At 40.6% G+C, this 12,332-nt stretch overlaps 1 protein-coding gene across 1 annotated transcript; it reads right to left on the bottom strand.

Moving 5' to 3' along the window:
* Positions 1-3,732: 3,732 nt before the first annotated feature.
* Positions 3,733-5,609, bottom strand: LOC143922354 (zinc finger BED domain-containing protein 4-like). The gene is made up of 3 exons (XM_077445576.1): positions 4,428-5,609; positions 3,941-4,334; positions 3,733-3,881 (listed from the first exon to the last, which is right to left on the bottom strand). The coding sequence occupies exons 1-3, from the start codon at positions 5,607-5,609 to the stop codon at positions 3,733-3,735; spliced, it is 1,725 nt and encodes a 574-aa protein (XP_077301702.1).
* Positions 5,610-12,332: the final 6,723 nt, after the last annotated feature.

The raw sequence follows: 12,332 nt of genomic DNA, 5'->3' as shown, positions 1-12,332 counted from the left end.
ATGGCCAAGGCCGTGGACGCGCGTGCCATTTTCTGTCGCGCGGTCACTTCGTTTTAAGTACGACCATATACGTAATGGTAATGACCATATATGTACTATGGTTTGTGCAGCACAAGAAAAATATCGAGCCTAATGCGAATCTTGCGAGCTCGGGAACACTGTTGCATTCGTCGGCTTGCCTGTATGAACATGTATGAACATATGTATGAACCGACCTTGGAATCGCGTCTCGTCTTTTTCGATTGAGCCGTGCGGTGCGGCCTTTCCGTGTCATTTGCGTGTTTCGCAGCCTCTTTGGACGAATGTTCACGTTGGGCCGTCTCGCTATCAATATTATCACGCGATCCGTGTATCAGTGATAGTGTCAGTATCACGATTAAAGGGCGGACCGGAAGCGTGCTTTTTCCAGGAATCAGGGCATTTTGGGTCTATTTAGAAATTAAGAGTCCAAAAAAATGAACGGCACGCTTCCGGTCCTACCTCTAATCATGATGATCAATACTAGAATCACGATCCGAGTTAATAGTCGTTCCACCAGCACCAAAATGGCGGCTCGACGTCCCCTTGCATTGCGTTGCTTTGCGATTCGTCGCGAAACTGTTTGCCGCCCTCTCCATTAGCATACAATGTATGTGTGACCATTTTTTTCATCGTTACAATTCAATAAATTTACATATACAGTATACTCTCAATCATCCGGGTGCGGATAATCCGTGCTTGAAAAATATTAATTTAAAAATTAAATTATTTTTTTTATATGATTATGAGACCCACCGATTGATTGCAACCATAAACACGCGTGTTATTTGAAACAAATGATGTCACACAGATTCACTTAAAAAGTTTTTTTTATAGGACGATTCATCATCAACCAGCGATTTAAATTTATTTCATACTTCCAAAATAACATTTGATTATAATTGCACTTTTAAATTTTGATTCGTGCATTTTTGAAAATTCTATTTATTTTTTACGAAGAAAATTTTGTTATATGGGGGGGAAGACATTTTTTTTTAGCCCTGGGTGGGAGCCCCCTCTGACTCCTGGCAAGCACTGGTTTCAGTCCCAGTCCGCCACTGTTTCCGGGAATAAAAATTCGTTCGGTTCGTTCAAAATTGCCATTTTTGCCCATATCTACTAAGGGAGGCGGAAAAAAGTTTCAGGGCCCGAGTTCACTCTTTTTCGAGTGCTACTACATACATAGTTAGTATATAGTACATTATAAGTTTCAAAATATCACACTGATTAAATGAAAATATCGTAAATGAAAATTATGTCGAATATATTTTTGTTATTTATAGTCGAATTGAATTTAAATATGCACAACTTTCCAAACACCATATGGATATACATATTTGATAAATATTTAGACTACATAGATTGGGTGAATTTTTTTGTCCACTGCTACGGCGAGCGGCCACGCTTACAATGTGTACATGTGTTGGTAAAAGTGTTAGCCGAGCGCGGCCTCGGCTGAAGTCGGGCGCACTCGGCTAACGGCGTTCGGCTCTCGGCCGAGCTCGGCGAAGAAGGGGGGAGGGGGGGGGGACTTATGCAACATCTTGACGCCAACGTTCCGTCCAAGCTATAAGGTGTCTCACACGCGCGCACACCTTAGAGGGAACGCTTTCATGGAACCATCCACACGCACGATATCTACTACCGATGTTTCCATATCCAGTTGCTATTTAGGAACTGGATATGGAATTCGTATTATCGTATTATTACTAGAGGTAGGATAGTCACAGTGCTATCCATTGTTCCATTTTGTAAATCCTTTGTAAAAAAAGGTTCGGCAAACCTTTAACAATGCATTTACAACCTTTGAACAATACGCGGCACCTTCTGGGTCCGGTGACTAATTATTACCAATGGTGACTAATTATTACGGGTATAAATTATTTTCACACGATAAAAATTAACAAACACATCAATTTGATTAATTTGTAGGTATTTTGTTTAGAAACCCTTTGAACAGACGAAGAACACAATATATGTACAAGATTTTCGTACAAACTTTCTTATGGTACATACTTATCATTTAATGTAATGCTGAGATTCTTATTTTCATATTTATCACAATATGTACATTATTTTTAGATTAACCATGCTTAATAGTTACCTTAACTTACATATACATATGTATGTAAAAGTCCTGATGAATGTTTGATTCTGCGATAAATGACAATGTAAAGTTTCCCATAGACATCACATAAGATTAACCAAACATTTCACGGACGTAATAAATGCTTTAAACATGGCTTATCTAATAGTAAACATTTTATTAAGTTTATTTGAACAGTTTTATTTTATTTAAATTTATTTGAATATGCATTTGTTATTAATTTATCAAATTTAATGTCACGGATTCTACCACCTTACAAACCTTACATTTATTTATTTATTTATTTGGAAAACTTACAGTTTATTAAGTTACATAGATTGATAGTAAAAAAACATAATTATGTTAAGTAAACCATTAATAATTTTCACATATAGGTAAAAAAAGAAAAGCTTAAACATTTAAAATAAGAAACAAAAATGATAATAGAGTAAGATAGTTAGAGAAAAATAAAAAAGAAAAAAATATATATAACAGTATAATAAAAATATCAAAATAATAAGAATAATAATATGATAAAAATTATGAAATAATAAAAATAATATAATTTATAACAAAAAACAAAAAGACAAAATAAATACATCAAAATAAAAATTCATAATCACAATCGTAAATTTTCAATAAAATTAATCAAAAAAATTTGAGTGAAAATTTGTTCATATAACAAATAAAAATAGTATTAATATAAGTAGTAAAATTCCATGCCCCCCCCCCCCCTCCTTCGCTACGCCACTGTCCATCGGCATTCGTTTGCAGTACGATAAAGTAGAAATCAGCTTTACCGACTGTAACTTCTAATAATGCCATCTAGCGGTACTTTAGTTGCATTTAACATTTCAAGAAAGTGAAATAATTTATTTTTTGTGTGATAAATTTGAAACTGATTATGATTAATTATCACTCGCAAATAATTCTGAAACGTAAGTAAAAAAAAATGGTGAACAGGAGAGTGGGAAGAAATAAAATAAAAATGAGAAATGATTGAGAAACGAGAAATTCAGACTAATCCATGCACATATTAATAAATGTACATTAAAAAACATGATTTATTTATAGAGTCACTAAATGATATTTTAGAAAAGCACTAATAGGTATGCTCATCGATTGTGGTGCTAGCTCCAATTCAACTATCATTTGACAGATGTCATCGTTCACATAACCTCAAAATGTCATCCGGCAATAGGTAATTAGCACTTCTTTTGATTCGGTTCATATCATTTTCTAAATCTAAAACCAGTTCGCATTATATTTGAATCTTTGTGTATATTTTATCTCTATTATATATTATATATACGTATGTAAAAGAAAATTTTGGTATAAAGATATCAATGAAAAAATACAAAATTGAAGTTTTGATACAATTCTAAAATACTTAAGTATTTGTATGCTATTTAGATCTCTTACTTTTTAATCAAACTTCTATCTATGTCCGTGTATACAACTTTTTTAATAACTACACGAATTCCTGTACAGAGATTTCATAAAAATTCATATTGAATTTGTATAATTTTTTTTAAAGGAGAAAAATAACCATTCAGGCACAGTCTTAGAGCATTGTGAAGATTGTGACGTTAGTTTTAATTAGATTTATTTTTATATTTCAGTGAAGTTTATGATGTGGTAGTAATTGATGGCGGACCGGCTGGTCTCACCAAGCTTTTTGAAAATGGGTAGGAAGCTTTGCCGTTGGAGGCCGGCAATCCGATAGATGGACGAGCAAACAGCTTGCCACTTGAAGACGCTATTACAGATCTCGGAGCTGAATGGTTATTATAAATTGTTATTTATATTGATATCAAACGACGACGTATATCAAACGACGTTCATGCCACCATTGAAGCGGATCTTCTTTACGATTTAGATACTCTTCATTTAGGTATTTATCTAATTCGCGAATGCCAGCAGCAAGCTGGTTATCTGGCCTAGTAATTTTTTGTATTTCTTGGTCGTATTCATCCCATATGCAGCTATTTTTATTACTAGGTATAGATGTTGATGCGTCGCTGGAAGTAGGAACAGCCTCTGGAGTACCCCCTTGAACTAATTGTACTTGGCCGATTTTATTTCTAAGGGCTTGTACTACCATTTCACAGGCTCTTTGATTTTTGAATCCCCTCGTCTTAAATCGAGGATCCAAAATCGTACACTCTGCGTATAACATATTCTTCTCTATATCTTTTAAACGATCTTCCATGCCTTTCTTTAGCAGAGACTGCACATCAACTATTTTTGTATTGTAAGAAACATGTTTTTGTAAAAAATTTGTTAGTAAATTACACAAAATTATTATTTTAGATAAAGTGACGTTTTTCTCGGCACTTATTTCTAAGGTAATCTCGTAGAATGGACTGAGTAACGGTAAAACTTCCTCTATGACTTCCCAGTCCCCTTCATTTAAAGTTAAATCAGGGCGTAGAAGTGCAACGGTAGCAATCACTGCATCCTTTACCTGTACTATTCGCTTGAGCATGTCAAAAGTGGAATTCCAGCAGGTTTGTACATCCTGCTTGAGCTTAAGAACAGGCAAATTCATTTGCTGCTGCGTAGCAGTCAATTTATGTTTTCCTTGTGTGCTACGAATAAAAAACTCGACAATATTTTTAACTCTTCCCAAAACGTCACATATCTTTTTCGTAGCTTCTTGTACAACAAGATTTAGAGAGTGAGCGAAACATGAGATGGACCGCCAATCACCAAGTCTAACAGCAGATAAGATATTTGCTGCATTATCGCTAACAATGGCAGCAACTGTGTGTGAAATGTTCCACTCCGCCATAACAACTTTCATAAAGTCGCACAAGTTTTGACTAGTATGTCGCTCTTTATAATTGATACAACCAAGTAATACTGAGTGAAGTTTAGTCTCTTCATTTATAAAATGAGCTACAATAGCTATATAGCTGTCGTTATTTCTAGACGTCCAACCATCAGTACTAAGAGACAACGCTGGTGCTGCTTGTACCTTTATTTTTGCTTCAGCCATGACGTCATTGTGAATTCTTGACATTAAATTTTCCGATAACGTTTTTCTTGATGGTAGTTTATAGCCTGGGCATTGAGAAACTAATTCAATAAGTTTACGAAATTCTGTTTCTTCTACGATTCTTAAGGCGTGATGCCCTTTAGCTACCATCTTGACAAGTTGTTTATCAATTTGCTCAATCTTTGGAACTGGCGGTGGTCTACGAATGTATTGGGTCATCGATTGTTGGGAGTCTACTATATTTGATGATGCTGAAATTATATTCTCCGATTCGCATGTGCTTTGACTTGATTGAAGTGAGTTTAAACTAGGTAATATCGGTGTTTGTCTTTCAGCAGTTAATGGGATCAAAAGGTGTTTTGTTTTCATATGTCGGGTTAAATTACCATTCGATCCGCCCGCAATACTTATTATTGTTGAACAATGGTTACATTTCGCTTTTTTATTATCAATGTCTTCTGTAAAATGAGTCCACAAGGGGCTATGTTTTCTTTTTGATGACATCGTAACAAATACCCTATAACAAAACACATTAACCCTATACGTAAACTATTTTTAAAGTATATTAAAGAAATTAATTAATTGTTAATAGTAATTGTTATTATACATTAGAAGCATAAGCTACTTGATAACGACAGTGTCTTATTATTTTAAAATTTATTTAACGTTCGGTTAACGTCACTCTCGTTCATTCGGTCACAAACTAATGAAATTCTTGTGTAGTTCGCGAACGAACTGTCTTGTGTAGTTCGCGAACGAACTAGATCGTAAGAGTGAACAAGACGCGCATGTGCAGTGAGCGAGCGGCAGTATTAGTGTAGTGCCGTCCCACTCTCACTCATTCGGTCACGAACTAGTGAACTATGGAACTATGGAACGAGGAGTGAGGGAACTAGTTCGACTAGTTCACCTGTGGGAGCGCTCTTACGACCTAGTTCGTTCGCGAACTACACAAGCCTATGTCCCAGTTTCGAGGTCTGTGTCCCGGTGTCCCAGTCCGAGAGTCATTTGTCCCCGTCAATTTCAAAATTTAGACATTTAAAAAAATTATTCAATTATTTTTTAATATCTATCGAACAAGACCTTTTGAACCAAGAAATCTCAGGATGCACTCTCTATACTGTGGTCCTAAAAGGAAAGACGTTTACACGTCAAAAATTGTACCCACTTAATATCTAATATAATTGTTGTGTTCGTTGTCGCGTTCGGTCGTGTCGCCAAAGTGTGTTTTTGCTACTTCTTCATTGTTAATAAATAAAATATAAAATGGCCAAGTACGTGCAAAGTGTCTCCAAAATATTAGAGAGTATGGTCCAAGTCCTCATGGACCCTGTCAATAGATTTAGCAAGGACCAAATGGCCAAATTGATGCCTTTCACCTCTGATATCTCGCAAACTGTAGGCGAAATGTCCTGTAATATTGCAATGCTGGAAGGAGAGCTGTCAGCTACCAAAATGTATATGTCTAAAGATACACCCACCACGATTGAATCGACATTGGAACTTGTTAGTGAAATGGAAGAAAGAAAAAATAGAAAAAACAATGTTATCATATTTGACATTACTGAAACAGGTAATAATGACGACAATAATGTAATCGCAAATTTATTGTCAAAAGCCGAGCTACCTAACCACAAATTCACCGCTCATAGAATCGGATTAAAACAAGGTACGAAGCCAAGGCCCCTAAAAGTTAAACTCGATGTACAGCAAACAGCAATATCATTACTTAGAAAAGGACCCAAACTAGGAATTAAAATAAAAAACGACCTAACGTACATGCAAAGACTACATATAAACAATTTGTGGAACGAAATGAATACCAGAAAAGACAAAGGTGAAAGTGACTTAATAATAAAATATTTTAACGGAGTGCCTAAAATAATAAATAAAAATAGTACAAAAAACTAACAATATATTACCAAAATGTCAGAAGCATTATATCTAAAATACAATTCCTTAAAAATGCTATAGCTGCTTCCGCATATGACATCATATTATTAACAGAAACGTGGCTACACAACCTTATAAATGATTCCGAACTAAACTTTCATACATACAATATGTATAGATATGATAGAAACATAAACACCAGTACGAAGACTCGAGGCGGTGGCGTGGCAATTCTTATTAAAAAAGTTCATTCATCATCTGTCATCATCAACACAAACAATTCCATCGAACAAATATTTATATCAACCAAAATTTTCAATGTAAAGTGCATATTCGGTTGTGTTTACATCCCTCCATCCTCTGACATTAGTGTATATAATAATTTTATAAATAACTAGCTGTATTACCCGGCTTCGCTCAGTGTTTATAATATAAACCGCTTAAACATGACTAAGCTAATTTAATTAAAAAAAAAAAAAAATTAAAAAAAAATTTAAAAATTAAAAAAAAAATAAAAAAAAAATAAAAAAAAAATCAAAAAAATAAAAATAAAAAAAAAATAAAAAAAAAATAAAAAAAAAATTAAAAAAAAAAATTTTAAAAAATCAAAAAAAAAAATCAAATTTTTTTTTTGCCTTCTAGGGCTTCGCCCTCGGCGCCCCCCTGAGCCTTTGCCTTCTAGGGCTTCGCCCCTCCACGCCCCATGAGCAATTGCCGTTTAGGGCTTCGCCCCCATGATCAGTTGCCTTTTAGGGCTTCGCCCCTCCGCGCCCCCATGATTAAAAGCCGTCTAGGGCTTCGCCCCCCTAAGTTAATGCCTTTTAGGGCTTCGCCCCCCGCGCCCCCAAGATTAATTGCCGTTTAGGGCTTCGCCCCCCTTAGTTAATGCCTTTTAGGGCTTCGCCCCTCCGCGCCCCCATGATTAAATGCCGTCTAAGGCTTCGCCCCCATGATCAGTTGCCGTTTAGGGCTTCGCCCCCCTTAGTTAATGCCTTTTAGGGCTTCGCCCCTCCGCGCCCCCATGATTAAATGCCGTCTAAGGCTTCGCCCCCATGATCAGTTGCCTTTTAGGGCTTCGCCCCTCCGCGCCCCCATGATTAATTGCCGTCTAGGGCTTCGCCCCCCTTAGTTAATGCCTATTAGGGCTTGCGCCCCATGAGGCTGGGCCCCCCGGGCCCCCTTCAGGGCCCCACGGGGCTGCGCCCCTTGTGGCGCCCCCTTTTGAGCCCCATGGGGCTGCGCCCCATGAGGCTGGGCCCCCCGGGCCCCCATTCGGGGCCCCACGGGGCTGCGCCCCTTGTGGCGCCCCCTTTTGAGCCCCATGGGGCTGCGCCCCATGAGGCTGGGCCCCCCGGGCCCCCTTCGGGGCCCCACGGGGCTGCGCCCCATGTGGCGCCCCCTTTTGAGCCCCATGGGGCTGCGCCCCATGAGGCTGGGCCCCCCCGGGGCCCCACGGGGCTGCGCCCCTTGTGGCGCCCCCTTTTGAGCCCCATGGGGCTGCGCCCCATGAGGCTGGGCCCCCCGGGCCCCCTTCGGGGCCCCACGGGGCTGCGTCCCTTGTGGCGCCCCCTTTTGAGCCCCATGGGGCTGCGCCCCATGAGGCTGGGCCCCCCGGGCCCCCTTCGGGGCCCCACGGGGCTGCGCCCCTTGTGGCGCCCCCTTTTGAGCCCCATGAGGCTGGGCCCCCCCGGGGCCCCACGGGGCTGCGCCCCTCGTGGCGCCCCCTTTTGAGCCCCATGGGACTGCGCCCCTTGTGGCGCCCCCTTTTGAGCCCCATGGGGCTGCGCCCCATGAGGCTGGGCCCCCCGGGCCCCCTTCGGGGCCCCACGGGGCTGCGCCCCATGTGGCGCCCCCTTTTGAGCCCCATGGGGCTGCGCCCCATGAGGCTGGGCCCCCCCGGGGCCCCACGGGGCTGCGCCCCTTGTGGCGCCCCCTTTTGAGCCCCATGGGGCTGCGCCCCATGAGGCTGGGCCCCCCGGGCCCCCTTCGGGGCCCCACGGGGCTGCGTCCCTTGTGGCGCCCCCTTTTGAGCCCCATGGGGCTGCGCCCCATGAGGCTGGGCCCCCCGGGCCCCCTTCGGGGCCCCACGGGGCTGCGCCCCTTGTGGCGCCCCCTTTTGAGCCCCATGAGGCTGGGCCCCCCCGGGGCCCCACGGGGCTGCGCCCCTCGTGGCGCCCCCTTTTGAGCCCCATGGGACTGCGCCCCTTGTGGCGCCCCCTTTTGAGCCCCATGGGGCTGCGCCCCATGAGGCTGGGCCCCCCGGGCCCCCTTCGGGGCCCCACGGGGCTGCGCCCCATGTGGCGCCCCCTTTTGAGCCCCATGGGGCTGCGCCCCATGAGGCTGGGCCCCCCCGGGGCCCCACGGGGCTGCGCCCCTTGTGGCGCCCCCTTTTGAGCCCCATGGGGCTGCGCCCCATGAGGCTGGGCCCCCCGGGCCCCCTTCGGGGCCCCACGGGGCTGCGTCCCTTGTGGCGCCCCCTTTTGAGCCCCATGGGGCTGCGCCCCATGAGGCTGGGCCCCACGGGGCTGCGCCCCTTGTGGCGCCCCCTTTTGAGCCCCATGAGGCTGGGCCCCCCCGGGGCCCCACGGGGCTGCGCCCCTCGTGGCGCCCCCTTTTGAGCCCCATGGGACTGCGCCCCTTGTGGCGCCCCCTTTTGAGCCCCATGGGGCTGCGCCCCATGAGGCTGGGCCCCCCGGGCCCCCTTCGGGGCCCCACGGGGCTGCGTCCCTTGTGGCGCCCCCTTTTGAGCCCCATGGGGCTGCGCCCCATGAGGCTGGGCCCCACGGGGCTGCGCCCCTTGTGGCGCCCCCTTTTGAGCCCCATGAGGCTGGGCCCCCCCGGGGCCCCACGGGGCTGCGCCCCTCGTGGCGCCCCCTTTTGAGCCCCATGGGACTGCGCCCCTTGTGGCGCCCCCTTTTGAGCCCCATGGGGCTGGGCCCCATGAGGCTGGGGCCCCACGGGGCTGCGCCCCTTGTGGCGCCCCTGGCGGGGCCCCATGAAGCTACTCGCCTTGCGCCCCCGCGGGGGTGAATCCATTGAAACGAAAAAAACAAATCGGCGCCCATGGATCGAAAAAAAAAAAATCGAATCACGTGTTCGATGACGTCACCGATCTACGGACGAAGACGACGACGACGACGACGACCAAGGATATTTACATACATACAAAGTCTCTTTCCAAATTATAGATTAGATATTGAAACAATCAGATTAAAATATCCTGATTCAAAATTCTTAATAACTGGTGATTTTAATCTACCAAATTTGGACTGGCAAAACCTTGAAATGAATGAAAATTCTCCAATTCATCAAGAAATTATAAATTTATCTTTAAATTTAGGTCTTAAACAATTTAATACTATTTCCAACTTGAATGATCGTGTCTTAGATTTAGTTTTTTCCAATTTCAAAAACACTAACGTTATGAAATCTCATGATGTTCTATCTCCAGTGGATGGCCATCATCCACCCCTAGATATTATTATTACTTTAAATAAATCTACTAATCTACCTTTAATTCAGCAAAATATTTTTGATTTTCACAGAGCCGATTATAACGAAATCATGAACCAATTAAATGTCACTAATTGGTCGTTCTTAAACGATAACATTAACTTTGAATCAAAAGTCATTATGCTGAATGAATTATTAATCTCTTGTATATACAACCATGTTCCTCAATATAAAAATAAGTTGCATTTTTTTCCAAAATGGTTTAGTCCCGAATTAAAAAACCTAATACATAAAAAAAAAAGTGTGCACAAATTATTCAAAATTTATAACTCTACACACATATATATTGAATTCAAAAAACTAAGAGCTTTGTGTAAACTACATATATCCAAATGTTTTAAACTTTATATTAAAAAAACAGAATCATTCATTGATTCAAATTCCAAATATTTTTGGTCATTTACTAAAGAATTAAACAGCAATAAAACATATATACCAGAAAACATTCAATTTAACGGTAAATTTGTTGACAATACTAATGATTCAGTCAATCTTTTTGCTGATTTTTTCAAATCGATCTATGTCAAAAACAACAACAATAATTCTAATTATAGCATTGTAAATAATAATGTCCTGATTTCACCTTTACATTCTATAAATATATCTATTCAAAAATTGATTAACAAAATAAATGCCTTAGATATATCTAAATCTGCGGGTCCTGACAACATACCCCCAATTTTTATCAAGAATTGTGCCAATGTATTAACTTATCCTCTTTTTAATCTCTTTTATCAATCTATTTCCACTGGTATATTTCCCAATTCTTGGAAGTCTGGCTATTTAATGCCTCTCCATAAAAATGGGGATAAACATAATGTAATGAACTATAGAGCCATCTGTCAACTATCAACTATTCCAAAACTTTTTGAAAGTTTAGTATTAGACGAATTTATTCCTTTCATTAATAACATTATTATTCCACAACAACATGGTTTTACTTCTGGTAGATCTACCTTATCCAATTTATTATTATATGAAAATTTTATTTCTAGTGCCTTATCTGTTAAATTGCAAGTTGACTCAATTTACACTGATTTCAGTAAAGCATTTGACAAAGTTGATATTGAGATTTTATTATATAAACTAAACAGTATCGGAATCAGCGGTGTATTACTAAACTGGTTTCGGAGCTATTTGTCCAATAGATCATTATTAGTTAAAATCGGCCATTCTAAATCTTACTCCTTTAATCCAACTAGTGGCGTTCCCCAAGGATCTCACATGGGACCAGTCCTATTCAATATTTTTATAAATGATATTATAAATATATTTAATGATGTTAAAGTGCTCTTATTTGCAGACGATTTAAAAATATTTAAATGCATAAAAGACACTAACGATTGTGCTACTTTACAAACTAATTTAAACTCATTAAACGATTGGTGTTCTTTTAATAAATTATATTTAAACATTAAGAAGTGTTCTGTTGTCAGGTTCAGTAGGTCAAATAACAAAATTATTTATAATTATCATATAAATAATGAATCATTACCATCATCATCGCTAATTAAAGATCTAGGAGTTATTTTTGACGACAAATTAACTTTTAATTCTCATATAAATTTTATCACAAAAAATGCCATCAAAACACTTGGTTTCTTAATAAGAAATAGTACTCACTTCAAAAATGTAAATACGATTAAAATTTTATACACCACTCTGGTTAGAAACCAATTAGAGTACAATTCTATCATTTGGTCTCCTTATTTAATGAAACAAATTAACATAATAGAGTCAGTGCAAATAAAGTTCATTAGATTCATTAAATTTAAATTTTTTAAAAGTCATAATCATTATGTCAGTAACGTTATTATTTAT

The sequence above is a fragment of the Arctopsyche grandis genome, chromosome 2 (genome assembly GCF_051622035.1).
Source record: "Arctopsyche grandis isolate Sample6627 chromosome 2, ASM5162203v2, whole genome shotgun sequence".
Taxonomy (NCBI): Eukaryota; Metazoa; Arthropoda; class Insecta; order Trichoptera; family Hydropsychidae; genus Arctopsyche; species Arctopsyche grandis.
This window is presented reverse-complemented; position numbering and strand designations above follow the sequence as displayed.